At 26.6% G+C, this 15570-nt stretch overlaps 1 protein-coding gene across 5 annotated transcripts in view; it reads left to right on the forward strand.

Annotated features, from left to right (window-relative positions):
• The first annotated feature begins 113 nt into the window (after positions 1–113).
• LOC127287423 (serine/threonine-protein kinase Doa) overlaps positions 114–15570 on the forward strand; it is a 28148-nt gene continuing 12691 nt past the window's right edge. The window contains exons 1-4 of one of the 5 annotated variants that reach the window (XM_051314350.1): positions 114–271; positions 1488–1595; positions 4756–4886; positions 10484–10745. In XM_051314350.1, the coding sequence (XP_051170307.1) occupies positions 143–271; positions 1488–1595; positions 4756–4886; positions 10484–10745 (630 nt within the window). In that variant the 5' untranslated portion in view covers positions 114–142. Of the gene's footprint in view, positions 272–1487; positions 1596–2009; positions 2177–2834; positions 2987–4079; positions 4208–4755; positions 4887–6156; positions 6294–8792; positions 8881–10483; positions 10746–15570 lie in introns of those variants that run through there. The other 4 variants (XM_051314351.1, XM_051314352.1, XM_051314354.1 and 1 more) reach the window with 4 other exon arrangements.

The following is a 15570-nucleotide window of genomic DNA, read 5'->3' on the forward strand; positions in this document are numbered from 1 at the left end:
TTAGAAAATGCTCGAAATAATCTGTATCTCGAGTAAAGTGGCCCTTGGAGGGAAAAATAAGGTTGATATTAAAGCGCAAGCGCTCTTTTTAAGCTCGATCAGTGCATACATACTGCAGTTTAAGCACCGTTGTTCTTGGAAGATGAACAAGGGTGTCAACTCTGTTGTGATAACACGTTTTATCAGACGAATTTTTTCAAGGATAATTGCCACTGATATACAAACGTCAGTACGACAAATTTCCCGCTCTTATTTACAAGACATTAGGAAGGTATTCAAATTTATTTTAATCTTCCTTAAAATCCTTTTTTAAAATTATTTTCTTTTTTAATTATTATCTTTATTTTTGAATTATTATTGTTTTTTTTAATAATACACTGTTTTAAAAAAAATTAAATTGTAAATGTAATTTAAAAAATATTTTTCAAGTACCTAAATAGAATTTTTTTTAATTAAACGTTTTACTTTAAATAATAAATATTAATAATATTTAGAAATATGAAAAACTTTTGATATTATTTTGTTTCTGATAAAAATTTTAATTTTTTGATAAAAAAAGGAATTTTAGTTCTAAATTTTCTTTGTTTATAAAGTTGTAAAAGTAAAAAAGAATAATAAACAAAGGCTATTGTTTAAGTGAAGGATATTCATGAATAATTTTTTGTTACTAATCAAATAAATAATAATTTCATATTTATTATTTTCAAAAAAAAACAAAACAAAAAAAGGAGATTAATAAATAATTTTAAAAAAGGATTTTCTAAATTTAGTGAGAATAGATCTTTTTCTTTTTTAATTAATTAAAATGGGTCCAAATTCCGTGAATGTGTTGGCAGGTTTGCAAGACAGTAGTTACAAGGTCAACTAGTTTGTATTCCTCTCTCTGTTTCCGTAATATTGACCGAGTTAAATTTTGATGGTACATTGAACATTAAAAACGAACTGTGACTAAATCTAATAGGCATCGTGTTTCTAAAATTAAATTTTCATTTTTGTATTAATATTCATTTTTTTTTTTTCATTATTTATCATTATAAAAATTAGTTTCCGTGTTTATTTTCTCTTAATTAAAATCGTGAGATTTCAAGTTTCTTTATAAGGTTCTAATCAGAAATCCGCGCGCAGAATCATCACGTGGATTCTCCCTCTTTGTTGAAAAATAACTTACAGGAAAATCTATAATTTTATTATCCTTAAATAATTTAATTTTGATTAATTATTATTAATAGTTATAAATTTTTATTCAAAAATAAGTAATTAAAAAGTTTAATCTACCTTTTTCCTTTTTTTTTTTGGGAAAATTTTTAAATTATGTAATTTTAATTATTAATTTAATAATTTATATTAATTTTAAATTAATTAAATAATTCTATAGTCCATAGCAAAAATAAAGAGAAAGTATAATAAATTTTTAAAATTGATAATAAATATCAATAATATAATGAAAATAAAATTATTAATTAATTAATTTGATTTAAATGTTTTAGTGGTCCTCTGAAGGAAAATGGAATTTAGTACCCTGGACGCCGTTTGAACATCCTGCGATAAAATTACAACTAAAATTAAATTTATCCTCATCAAAATTATCAGTAACGGTAAGTTTTAATTAAAATATTCACCAAAGTATTTAAAAATATTTACGAATATTCACAAATTTCTTTATATTCTACTATTTTCCATGTTTTCTCTTATTTATTTGTTATTATTTCCATTATTGATTTTTGCGCCTTAATTTTGAATTTTTTATCACGTGACCCATTGGCGGTAAAATTTTTTTTTAAAAAAACAGTCATTTTTATAGTTTCCTTATTAATATTTAAAAAATTCAATATATATTCTTAGAAATACTATTTTTATAATTATAGTAATATAATATTAATAATTATAGTAATAATAATTATTATTTAAATTTAAATCTGAGCCCAATCGGTAATATGGTTATGTTTTCCACCACAAGCGGCGCTGCCCACACTCATAAATCGAAATCGAGTTCACCATCTATGTTATTGCATGTATTCAATGTTTTAAAGTAGTGTTTGACGATTTGTGCTCTCGATTAAAAAAAAAAGAAGCCAATGATTTAATTATAAAATAAGTGTTAATTATGCTTTGGAATATATTTAACTTTGTATACAGAGGAGCTGGACATGCTCTAAATACTTGGTTCTACGGACAGGTATGTTATAAATTATCATTAACTATTAATTTTCATCATCATCTCAAAGTGATCGAGATTCCACTGTCCTCTTTTCTCTCTTGACAAAACCGGTTTACAATCATGGGAAATTGTGAATTGTCAATTTCAAAGTTATTGACACAGATTTTAATTAGTAAAATAGAAATATTATATTTTTCAAATTTTCTATTATGTAATTAACCTAAAAGAATTTTTTAGATTTTGTGTGCATTCAAGTTTATAGGTTAGAAATGTTCTTTAAACGCGGGAATCTTTTGTTTCGTATATACTTCTTTGTCAATCATATGTTTTTATGGTCAATTCTTTGTTTGAGATAACATAATCATTACCCTTATTAGATAATTTTTAAACAAAGAAGAATAATTATCATTGTCTATAAGTAATTAAAGAATTTCTAAAGGATAAACACCGCTTTTTTAACCGGAAATGGTTTATAATTAATTTCGTTTTTAATATATGTTTAAACAATTTTTTTCCTATTTTGTAAATAGGAAAAATTTATTTACAAAACGTGATAAAAAAATTTTTTTTATTAAAAGTAGAAATGTTATTATTCATATTTAAATAAAGTGGCGGGAAATAATCTAATTTACAATTGGCAAGCCTGCTTATCGAAAAATGGACGTTTTTCAATGACCAATGAAATTCAAGAGTTATCGCATCGATCCAAGCAGCCAATGTCGACAAGCTACAGTGTCGTAGATTGTTACGTTGATTGACTTTGCGTTATTCGCGAAGTGTTTTTAATCTTATTTATCATCAAATAAGTCTGGATTCCATTTAATAATTGTAAGTACATGATGGGCAATTGTTTTAAATTTCTTGCAATGTTTAAATTAGAATTGTACGACTTAAATTTGCGTGTGCATTTTCGTACCTGATGCTTCTTGTACCTTCAAGATGGCTGATGATAGTTGACGCAATTCAATCCTGACATATACGTTTTCTCGAGAAAGTTCCGTATGATCATCCATTCATCCTCATATCATTAAATCATTCTGCAGACAGTGCGACATCATTTTTTAAAACAATTCTGGAAAAAAATAGAATTACGTGATATGGCTTAAATTTTTGAAGGTTGGACATTTCTTGTTTGACATTGATTTTTTTTTTTCGATATGGGGGGGCTGAAAATGTGCTCCCGCGCTTCTCTTTACGTATTTTTATTTCACACTTTGTCTTATTTGAACTAAATGTGAAATTAAATTTGTTTTCTAAATTTTTGGATTAATTGATTTACTTTTTTATCGTAAAAAAATGGTAATTTTATTATTTTTATCTTCAATTGGAGTAAATTTAATCCTTTATGTCTATTGACAGATATTTGCAATATTCCTGTAATTATTTATTTCATTTGAAAATTAATATTTATGTAAATTTTGTTTAAATTTTATCATTTTTGTATTATTAGAAATTTTGTAAGTTTTTTTTCTTTTACTTTTTAATCACGAACGTCATTAAACGTTAAAAATTTATGTATCAGTTTAGCTTCAGGGTCGTATGAAAAGCTTGTACGTAGAATATTAAAATGCGTTTTTATTTATTTTGTCAATTAATATTTAAATTTATTTTTTTAACACGATTGTTTATATCTTTATGTAATAAGCGATAAACTTGTGAATCATTAATCCAATTTTAGAGGTGGAAATTTTTTTTAAAATGTTTTTTAATACAATTTGTCAAATATAAATTATTTTTTTTTTTTTTTGATTCGATGGTGCTGATCATTTTTCTTGACTTTTATGATTGGAAAGTTCAAATCTAAGATGAAATATTTGAAAAAAAAATTGTTAAATATTTAATTTAATTTAACATCTTTAATGATGTTACCTCTTTACGTTACAAGAGAAGAAAAACAAAAACCCCCCAAAAACTTTTACAGAATGTTTTGAACCGATGTCCTCATCTTCATTTTCGAAAGATAATCCTCAAGCATCATCCTCACGTTCTTGGATATCATCAGTCTTCGATTTTATTTGGGATCAAGTGAACATGTTGCGTCCTTCAAATGTAAGTACACATTCCTTCTCGAATGAATCCCAAGCACGGATTTACATTTTGTGGATTGTGTATATCGTTATTTGAAATTTTTAATACAAGATTGTTTGCTTTCGATCAATCTCGATTAATAAGAAACAATGGAAACAAAATTTATTCCTGAATTTTTGAAACAAAATAATCCGCTGATGTAGAACGCATATTTATATATATAATAGAAAGTTGCACAGTGGCCTTTCGTTTAGAAGACTTTATTCTTCATTTTCCTAATTCCATTTGTTTAAAACAAAAATCCAAAAATTGTATCTGTATTTTAGATGGAAGTTATTTCATGTTTTTATTGTTAATTGTAGTTATAATTTTCTCTTGACTCTAGAGTATGCACACATAATTAGTGAAATAGATATATATATATATTTGTGTTTAATATATAATTTTGAAAAATTGTGAATTTTTACAGTGAAATTAGTTTATTGGAGGAAAATATAATTAAAATTCGATTTTTCAGCTGTAGGAAATTATTGATTATCGTTTGGTAATTTAATATATTTTTTTTGTAGATGCCACGAAGCAGGAGGCACCATCGTTCCAGAAGCCATTCTAGGTCTAGATCAAATTCTGGTTCACCACAATTTGCACATAAACGCAGGAGAATTGATTATGAGAGTCCACAAAGCAAGGGGACATACAGGTAAGATTATTTTTTTGAAAATTTTGAATTAAAAAAAAAAAAATAAAAAAAAATACAATATATATTTTTACTTTATTTCACTTTCTATTTAGTATTCTTGGAGATTTTATAAAATTTATTGTTGAATAATTAATTTTTCTTTAAATAAAGGGAACAAACGAGAAATTGGTGTAAATTTTAATGTTTATTTTTCTCATATTATATAGATTAAATTAATTGGACTATTTCAATTTGTTATTAGTTCTGCTATTTTCTAGAAATCGGATCCACTTTACAGACTGGAAAAATATTTTCATCATGTAAGGTCATGAATTGAGACTAGTTTTTTTTTTTTTTTAATGAAGCAAATAAGTTTCGTATTATTTTAGAGACAATTTAAAAAAAAAAGACAAAAATTCAAATTTCAATTTTTTTCACAAATTCTGTAATTATAAAAATTAATCACTTTGTAATTTAAATATTTTTTGAGATAAAAAAGTCAAAATTTGAGAAAAAGTAAATTTTAAATTTACAATGATATATAATTCTATAATTCTAAAAATTTATCAGTTTGTAATTTAAATATTTTTTGAGATAAAAAAGTCAAAATTTGAGAAAAAGTAAATTTTTAATTTACAATGATATATAATTCTATAATTCTAAAAATTAATTAGTTTGCAATTTAAATATTTTTTGAGATAAAAAAGACAAAAATTTGAGAAAAAGTAAATTTTAGATGAAAAATCGCAAATATAATTAAATTTCCTTAACTTGTATAAACTCATTTATAGTTTCCTTCGTTAAATAATTTTTTTTTTTTTTGTAATTCGTTTTTTATTAACCGAAAAGGTCAAATTAATTATTTATCCTTTTTTTCTTGACAGGTTTCCAAAATTTCTTATTGTCTGCAGTGAGATATTTTTCTTATCGAAGCCAAATTTGCGACAATTTTCTCTCTCTTTTTTTTTTTATTGAATTGATAAAAATAGTGGAACATTATCAAAAAAAAAAAAAAAAAAAAAAAAATGAAGGAAGAAATTGGCAATTTTCATTAGTAGGAAATTTTTGTGTATTAAGGAATTATTGTCGACGTTGGTGAGGTAAAAGTGGGGAGAGAGGTTAGAGCATATAACTGTAGGCGAGTTCAGTTGATCATACTGCGGATACAACTCTTTCCCTATCGAGACACTAACCAATGGCGTTCCTTGGAGGCCAATGCCGCCGAGGATTTCCCCTCCTTCTCTTCTCTTTTCTTAATAAACTCGCGGCGACCCTCGAAAAGTGAGGATTGAGTGAGAGAGAGAGAGAGATCCTCTCCATGAATTTCTTATGGCTGTCAGTCGCAGTCGGTGCTTATGTTCGTAAAGTCGATTCGAAAAACAAGAGTGTCTAAGGAAGACACTCTTGTTCTTCCATCAACAACTTGTCGTTAGTTGACATATATTAATTATCCTTTTTTTTCCTCGATGTTTGCGTGAGTGTTTCAATTACGATGGACAATCGGCCTTTTTAATTACACAAACGTTTCCCTCTTTTTTTTTTTATTTTACTTCATTTTTTTTTAGTCTGAATAGATATTTTATTTTGCCTCTATTTTTTATTTTGCTTTTATTTTTTTTTTTGCTGTAATAATTTTTGTCTAATTGGTAATAAAAATTCTTGAATTATGAAATTTTTTTTTTTTTTTGGAGTAATGAATGAATTACATTCGTCTTTTTGAATGAATCTATTGTGTTTTTATTGTCTGTTGCAAAAGCTGATAGTTGCCAAAAAAAAAGAATGTTTTCTGATCCGTATCTTGATGATGGCAGTAAATCGTAATTTCATCTCACCGTAACACTTCTCTTCATTCTTTAGTTAAATTCCCTGGAGCATAAAGTGTGACTTCTCGTACCTTCAAAGTGAATACATTCTAAGATTGCGTATACAGAAATTTCATAAAACATTTTTCATTCCAATATTTAGTTTTTCAATCACAAAAAAGTGAAACAAAATTTATTTTCGCTACCTTCAATTTAATAAACGATGAAATTTTTTTTTCTTTCTATTAAATAGGCGTAAAAACCGGATGCTGAATTGATAAAAAAAAAAAAAAAAAAAAAAAAAATTCGAGGGAAATAAATTTTCATTTTTTCATATCGCGGAATGCAGAATAAGTGATATTTATAGTGAAATTTGCGAACAGGATTAAAGTGGGATGATTTTCTCACATTTTATCTTTGAATCATCGTGGGTTGAATAGAGAGAAAAAAAAGAAACATGCAGTTACTTCCTTTTGAAATAATGCAAAAGTTGTTTGACTCTTTTTCCCACTCATACATCTGTTATATATTTCTTTTTTTTTCTCTCTCTCTGTCTCTTTCGTATTACGAAATTAAGCCTATATATTTTCAACGTTAAATCCCTTGGCAATATGTACCGTCAAAGCCAATCAATTTTCACCTCAGTGACAAGGGACAATCAGTTTAAAAAAAAAAAATTTATTTTCTAATATAAAACAAAAATATTTGAAATAAGAAATTTCTTTCCCTCAATGTTAAAAAGATAAGATTTCTTGCTGATTCATTGTCTTGTGTATTTTTTGACTTAATCAATTAATCAAGGAAAATTGATTGGGTATTATTAATAATTTCGATAATTCATTAAAAATTCTCCAATGATCAAGGTTAAAGGGAAGAGAGAGAGAGAGAATATTTTTCTTTATTTGGTGTTCAATTTAGTTAACGCTATAGGTCAGTTGTACATAATTCATTGCTTGTATTCAGCTTTTATTTATCCATTCGCGTTCCAATATAGGAAATGAATGCATAAAGTCATTGAATAAAAAGACAGAATGATTGAGAAAAAAGTTGAAGTTTCGATCGTCTTACCATTTAAGGTTTTCAAGTTACTTACAATGAAATTTTTTTTTTCACATTTCTTGTAATTTAATTTTTAGATTTAATTGAACGAAACTAATTTTTTTTAATAATTAGTTTAAATCCATTGAAAAAATTAGAAATTATCTAAATTTCTTTGTTAGGATTTTATATTACATAAAGCTTTTTCTGACGTTAGACGAAAAAAAAAAAAAAAAACGTCACGCATTGTCATCTATTAATCAACTACTCTGATGCAATCGCGAAATTTATATAATATTTTCTCCATTGTTTTACTTAAGGTAGTTCACCCACGATAGACTTGCCAAAAAAAAAGGAAAAGAGAATAAAAAATATTTTTTCTAATTAAATTTTTCCTTAATTAGGAATTTGTTTTCCTTGGTATTATATTTATATTTCGAATTTAGTTATAGATCTGAAATTACTCATAGAAAGTTTCTCTACTCTCGGATCATTTATTACCGCAATAATAAGATTATATTGTTGCTTTTTTCTTTCATACTCCTCTCCAATTTAATTCTCATATATTCAACGATTGAGGATTCATTTCTTTTTTTTTTTTTTTTGTTCAGTCTCTTCTTAATATGAGCGAAAGCGAAATTTTATTAGAAGTTTCTCTCAATACGATTAAACAGAAAACGATCGTCGATTTCCCTCACATGCAATAACAGGAAGCTCTAGAATAAAAGGTGAATGTAATCTCGCAACCAACAACACAATATTCATTTGCAATCTCATTATAAAATATTTCAACTTTCAATTAAATCAATTTAGTTAAGAAAAAAGGGAAATTTAAACTCAATGTGATAGAGAAATTAAATTATTTTTTTAATTTTAAATTAAAATTGCCTATTTGGTAATTAGTTGAATTATCAAGTAATTAGGTATTTTATTTATCAATTAATATTTTATTAACTGTTTCAGTTTTTTCTTTTGTGAAATATAAGGCCCCTGGATTGTCCATCGTGAATGCGGGTTTTTTTTTTTCTCCTGTTAATTAACAATTAAGAAACTATAAATTCCTGACGTGTTTGAATTGTAAATCTAGGTTGCTCGGTAGGCGGGAGTCGAAGGATGCCTGTGATATCTCACGGCGCTGTCACCAGTTGTGTCACCCTTGCTTCTTGGATGTTAAGGTATACTTTTTCGAGTGATCGGAACCTAGGTCAAGGCTCTCTTTCTCCTCATCATACACCACGTGTCCATTCAGAATTGTTTATTTCTCCCTCTTTAATTTGCGACCCGATATTATCATCGCACATCGATTCACTTTCATCATTTGTGAATTTAAATATGTAATTCTAAACAGAAACTATTGAGGTCAGGTGAAATATTAGCAAATCCCCCAGAGCCAATTGAATTTCAAATATTTATTTTTATTAGCCTCGATTAATTCTGTTTTGCATTTTTAATGTGTAAATATCTCTCTCATTTTTTTGCTATTTTGAATTTCTCGTATTTTTGTAAATTGTTAAAAAAAAAAAAGAAAGGAAAATAATTTTTTTTTTAATGCTTTTTTAAAATTTAGGTTTTTTTCCTCTGGAATATCTTTGAGATAATATCTTTAGGATATTAAAATTCTTCGTAATTAATAAGATAAGTTGTTGAAATTGATGTAAAGTGACGAGGCTATGTACTTCCTTAATGTGCGCAATAATATGACCCATTTAACAATTATTACTTGTACGTATACTGACTATATTCTGAATTCTCATTTGGTATTTCCAAGGTCTTTGGACAGCATCCAAGATCAAAATGCAGGAGAACGTTCTTCTTTATTTTTTCCGATTATGGTTTATTGACGTTTTTCCTTCATGATAACCGTAATGAAAAAAAAATTTTCAATTCTTTATTTACTTCTGCGTATAATCTTCGATGAACTGCATTTGATCCTTCTGTTAATTAAGCGATTTAATCGTTTAAAAAAAGAAAAAAATTGATTTGCACAACTTTTCAATAGTCATTTTTATTAGATATAATTAGTGTATTGAAAAAGCAAAAAAGGAATCTGCGATTCAGATTAATTAACAAACTCTTTCCTCTATTGATTTATTTTTCTTTTGATTTTTTTTTTAAATTTTATTTCTTTATTATATTTTCTTTTTTATTTTATTTATTATTTTCTTTTTTATTTTATTTATTATTTTCTTTTTTCTTTTATTTATTATTTCCTTTTTTCTTTTAATTATATAACAAGAGTCTCCTTTGACTCTTGTGAATTCTGATTCGACAAACTGACCTCCGGTGAAAATTCACTGGAACATTGCCCAATTACCGAACTTTAGTACTTCCGGTTGTAAGGTTTTTTGCATTCCCTCCCAGTGATTGCATATCTATCATTCCTTGGATCGATTTCATGAAAAAAAAAAATGCAATTTTATGACCAGGATCGTAAAAGTTCTTTTTATTCCTAAAACGCGAGTTTTTAACTTTGACGATTTTTTCGCCAATTTATATTTTTCTGTTATAAAAATTCCAATAGAACTTTTTAAAAAAGGTGGAGAATTCTTTTTTCCTGATTAAATTAGCGATATTTTTCAAAAGAAAAATTAATAATAGAAAAATAAATATTTTATATTTATTATTTTAAATAATATAATAATTATAAAATAATATAATTATAATATGAATTTAATATTTATATTATTCGTGTTGGAAGATTAACTTTCAATAAACCTTTTTGCATATATTTATAATAAGTTTCTAAATTTAATTTTTTTTTTCTTTTTTTTTATTTAGCGGCGAAAGGGTCTTAAGGTCGCGTCAACATGAACGTGGTACAAGTCAGGAGCGTCGTTACAAGCGAAGCCATCGAAGATCACCGAGTAGCGGACGACAACATTCACATGTACACAGTCATCGTGATCGTGATCGAGATCGTGATCGACAACATGTAACTCATGCCACCTCATCGAGAAGAGCGAGACCACATCGACACCATGGTACAGCATCACCAAGTCAGGAACGACATCGACATCGTTCACCACCAGCCAAAAGTCAGGTCAGTCTCAAGATTCTTTGAATCTTCATCTAATTTTATTTTCATAATTTTTTTTTAACTTTCTTTTGTCTACAATTTTTTTTTCAAATTCAATACAAGTACATTTTTTTTTCAAGAGGATCACAAAATACTTTTTTTTTTTTTTGACAAGTTGCTTTTCAAAAGAGAAAAATCTCATTTCAATGATTTTTATAAAATCTTTTTATTCCCATTGACAATTTTGTGCGATATGTGAGAAATTAAACTATATTCGGATTTTTTGTATTAATATTGAGATTTTGGTGTACTTTAGGAAATGTAATTTTTGGAGCAATGACAAAATCATTCCAAGTTCAATTAGCGGCTTAGGCGCATCTTTGTGGGTTTTTATTGAGGACAGTCTACATTCGTTACAATTCTTCTTTAAGGCATCGCGCCTATTATTAACGACAGCAATTCTCGAATGAGAGAATTTATTTTTTCATTAAGAGGAGAAAAAGAAAATTCATATGAAGAAAATTAAAAACTAAAAGAAATTTTTTTTTTTTATTCTTTTGGTTAATTTGTTTTAAGAAGTTGATAGGAGAAAAACTCGGAGTTGAATATCATTTATTCTCTCTTCTTTCTTCCACGGTGTGTGCGTTGCTATTTTCGAATCAACGACGACTATTTTCGACGGGGGACTCTCTCGTGATGCGGGTTTCGCAGCGTTTTCAGTGCGAGTTTGCGCCAGATGGCCAGCGCCGAACTTCCAAACCGGCAGGCCGGTTTTATTTTTTGGCCTCTCGGGAATATTTTTTACCGAGAGAAAGAGAGAGAGAGAGAAAAAAAATTCTAATTAAATTTTCCATCGAGATAGTGTTTTTACGATTTGACAATTTATCAATCTAAATTTTGGAACTAAAACAGCTGATTACGAATCATTGAAATGATTTTTTTTTTTTTTTTTTGTGTGTGATGGAAAAAAAAAACACGAATCAGAAGAAAGTAAAAGGAGGACACCTAGTTCCAGAAATATCTCTAAAAACGAGCTTGAAGAGATTTTAAAACCCAGTGAATAGTGTGAATAAACAATATGATTGGGGAAAAAAATTGAAAATTCGAAAATGTCACGACAAAAAATTAATGGAACAATGCTCGCTCATCTTGGACAGGATGAGCAAAAAATGTGGTGGCCTGGACCAGCGTGGGAGGATTTGTGGCAAAATTTTATACCCAAATTCAACGTGACCCCCGAGTCAGAGATCTCGAGCTCTGAGGTAGTAAATTCGAAAACGATCGAGGATTAATCGAATCAAATATTTAGTTTTGCCTCTTCGATCATTTTCGATCTTGTTTGATCTAACGATTTTTTTTTGTTCCTAATCCGGTCATTTGAGCATGATATTTTTCCAATGATCCGTGGCTTTATAATATCAAATGCGCATCTTGTCTCGTTTCACATTCGCATCATGATGATGTTACGTCTTTGAAAAAGTTATTTTTGGATATACGACTCGAGTAACATTTTTAGGGTGTGAGTCGAATGAGACGACGTGCACTTGATGACCTGATGCGAACGCGAGTACATGAGCTGATAACCTAACCTTACTCAATGTTGCCCTCGATGATCATGATGAAGATGAATGGAGGGTGCATCGCCACACCTGTGATTGCGTTCTGTGCAAGAATAAATATTGAGTCTTTAGATCCCTTTGGCTTGGAAAAGAATCAGTTCAATTTAAATCAAGACGTTGCGAAATGGTAAAATTCTTTTTTTTTTTAAATTCTTTGTAGAAAAATAATTATTTTGATCGAACAATTCTTTTTGGCTTTCGTTTCTGTTTTGAAAAGAATTTTTTTATATTAAATTTTTTAATATTTTAATTATTAATTAATTTAACTGTTTTTTTTATTTATAATTTCAATATTCAAAAATAGTTTCGTTTTTGTAAAACAAGGAAATACAATTTTTTTAATACAATTAAAGCTGTTAAAGAATAATAAATTTTTTTAAATAAATAAAAATAATTATTTTTGAAATTTTAATTTTAAAAAATAGGAAAATGATTTTTTTTTTTGTACAGGAACGTTAGTCTCGCGAGAACTGCGAGATCAATTATAATGATAAATTTGAAATAATAATAGAATTTCCAATCGCACACGAGTGATATAAAGAAAATCAAACTGTTCATAATTATCTTGTTTGGCTTTTAGTAAACACGCGATTAAAAGACGTGACGTTATTTCGATTATCGCGTTTCAAGAAATAATAATATATTTAATCATGCAAAGAAAGTGTGTGAAATTTGCGACAAAAAAAAAGAATTATAAATTTTTTTTGGAAAAATGACGGAGATTTTTTTTTTAATTCTTTTAAAAAAGTGTCTATCAAAATTAATGAAATTTGCCTTTGGAATATGTTATCGTGTCTTACCAATTATTAAATTAGGAATTGTAATGACAATTAATTTTGGCGATAGTTTAAAACAAAGCGTAAGTTAATTAATTATTTAAACCCACCTTCATAAAAAAAAAAAAAATTTATAGATTATTATTCATAATAGTAGTCGATCTTCGTCAGCGAAACCATTCATCTTCGATTGAATGCACAATGCCCTCTTGTTCTCTTCACGGAAGTTTCTCCTCGACTCGCGGGAAGATGCTGCTTCTGCATCAACCTCGATAACAAAATTTTTCCTCGTCACATGTGGAGCAGGAATATTTTTCTTACAATATGAAGATAGAGAGAGAGAGAGAGAGAAAAAAAAAATACTTGACCCCCTCCTTATTAATACGTTGGATAAAATCTAACTGAGACCTAGATGCTCAACATAATATTAAGTTCGAATCTTATTTTCTAGTTTCCCCCGAGTATTATATTAATAGCAACCAATATTCACAGATTTGAAGAAATTTTCTTAGGCGACAACTGTGTGTGAATGACGTTGCTCTTGTTGAAGGTTCGACCTTGAAGTTATCCCTGAATTATATTTCTAGAATTTTTGAGTTGAAATTATAAAACAATTTGGTATCTTTTTTTCTATGTAATTTTTTTTTTTTATAATTGATTTTTTTTTTTTTTTTTTTTTTGACAATTCTCGTCCTCTTGAATCTTTCCGCTTGCTCTAGTTTCCCTCATTTCAACTTATTTCGAGGCAAGCGGATTTATAGCTCGCTAGTTATAGTTCGCTTCTATGTGCGATCCAATCTTAGTTCTATTTCGTTATTAACGTTTGAATTCTTACTTCCCGCTTTTTGCAACACTTTTATGAAGATAAATTCTTGTTTTGGATTATACGTGAAAAATTTAAATATTCTCAATTTTCTCTTGACACTACAATTTTCTCTTGAAATGTTATATTTTGTAACCAAAAAGAAGAAATAAATTTCCACAAAGGTCACCTTTTTTTTTGTAATGACGAGAAAAAAATTAATTTAAATGTTTAAAATTTATTTTTTTTTACATAAAAAATAATTTTTTATTGCAATTTTGGTTTTCAATAATTTTTAATATATTTTAATATTTAATATTAATAAATACGATTTCGTTTTTTTTTTTATAATTCGAAGAAAATTGTAAAAAAAAAAAATTGAGAAAATGATATATTTTCTCTGACAGAAAAATATATTGCTATTTTCTAATTTTTTTCAGAAAATATTATAAATTTAAATTTATTTAATTGTAAATTTTATATTTAATTAATATTAAATTTTGTTAATTTATTTGCTTTTCTTTTTTTTGGGAAAGTTATGTTTAAAAAAAACGTAGATATTTAAAAATATAGTTTTTAATTTAATAAATTAGTTTTTCTGGAAAACATCGTCACTTTTCGAATTTGCCTTGAGTGCAGGAAGAAATCAATACGATTATTTTGAATTTATAATATTTTCGTGTAGGCACCTTTGATAGAATGCCAAACTTTTCATTTTTTCTTTTTATTTTTTTTTTATGATTAATCCACCTTGAATTCTGCTGAAAATTCAAAATTTAGATATTTAAAATGAAAAAAAAAAATTTTTTTAATAATAATTAAAAAAAATTTAGTTACACAAAAATATTTATAAACTAGTTTTTTATTTTCATTTTTTTTTTTTTTTTTGTTAAAAAACCAAAATATTGCCAAAGAAACTGAAAGAGGATTAGTTTGTAAATGAAACATTGTTCTATTTTTACATTGACGGAAACTTGCTTGATTCAATATCTTTGTTATATTTTTGGCAACTATATGTACATATGTATAAGACGGGGAAATTTCTTATGAATTTACTTTTTTGAAAATTCACTGCGAATTTAATATTTTTAATAGAAAAAAACATTATCGAATTTTTTTTATTTAAAAATTAATATTTTTTTCATCCAAATTTTTTTTATTTATTTAATAAAATACAATTTTCCAAGATGGATAATTTAAAAAAATTTTTTTTTTTAAATAGAAAATAAGTGACAAAAATTTTTTTTTTTTTTTGGTTAAAAATTTTCTAACTTCGTTTTACAATTTTGGCTAATTATAAATTTTTCAATTTCTCAACTTATTCCGGGTTTAAAAATAAATTATTTCACACGTATTTCTCAAAACAAGAATAAACTTTTAACGTCATTGATAAATTATTATTAAAATTATAGAATTTAATTAAAATTTTGTTTTTTTTTTTTTGTAGGAAAAAAAAAGAAACATTTTTTTAAGGCTTTTAGGAGATTCTCTCTCTAAAAAAAAAAAAAGTAGAAAATATTTTGTTTTGAAAAAGAAGACGTTCGAAATTTTACGTAATTCTCTTTGGCCTTCGTTTTCTCACTTCATCCCCCTTTTCTCTTGCGATTCTATCTTTTTTCTTCTCTCTCTCTCTCTCTATATGTGCTCTTGTT

Source organism: Leptopilina boulardi, unplaced genomic scaffold (genome assembly GCF_019393585.1).
Source record: "Leptopilina boulardi isolate dan_hultmark-lab unplaced genomic scaffold, ZJU_Lbou_2.1 LbouV2_370, whole genome shotgun sequence".
In the NCBI taxonomy this organism is placed as follows: Eukaryota; Metazoa; Arthropoda; class Insecta; order Hymenoptera; family Figitidae; genus Leptopilina; species Leptopilina boulardi.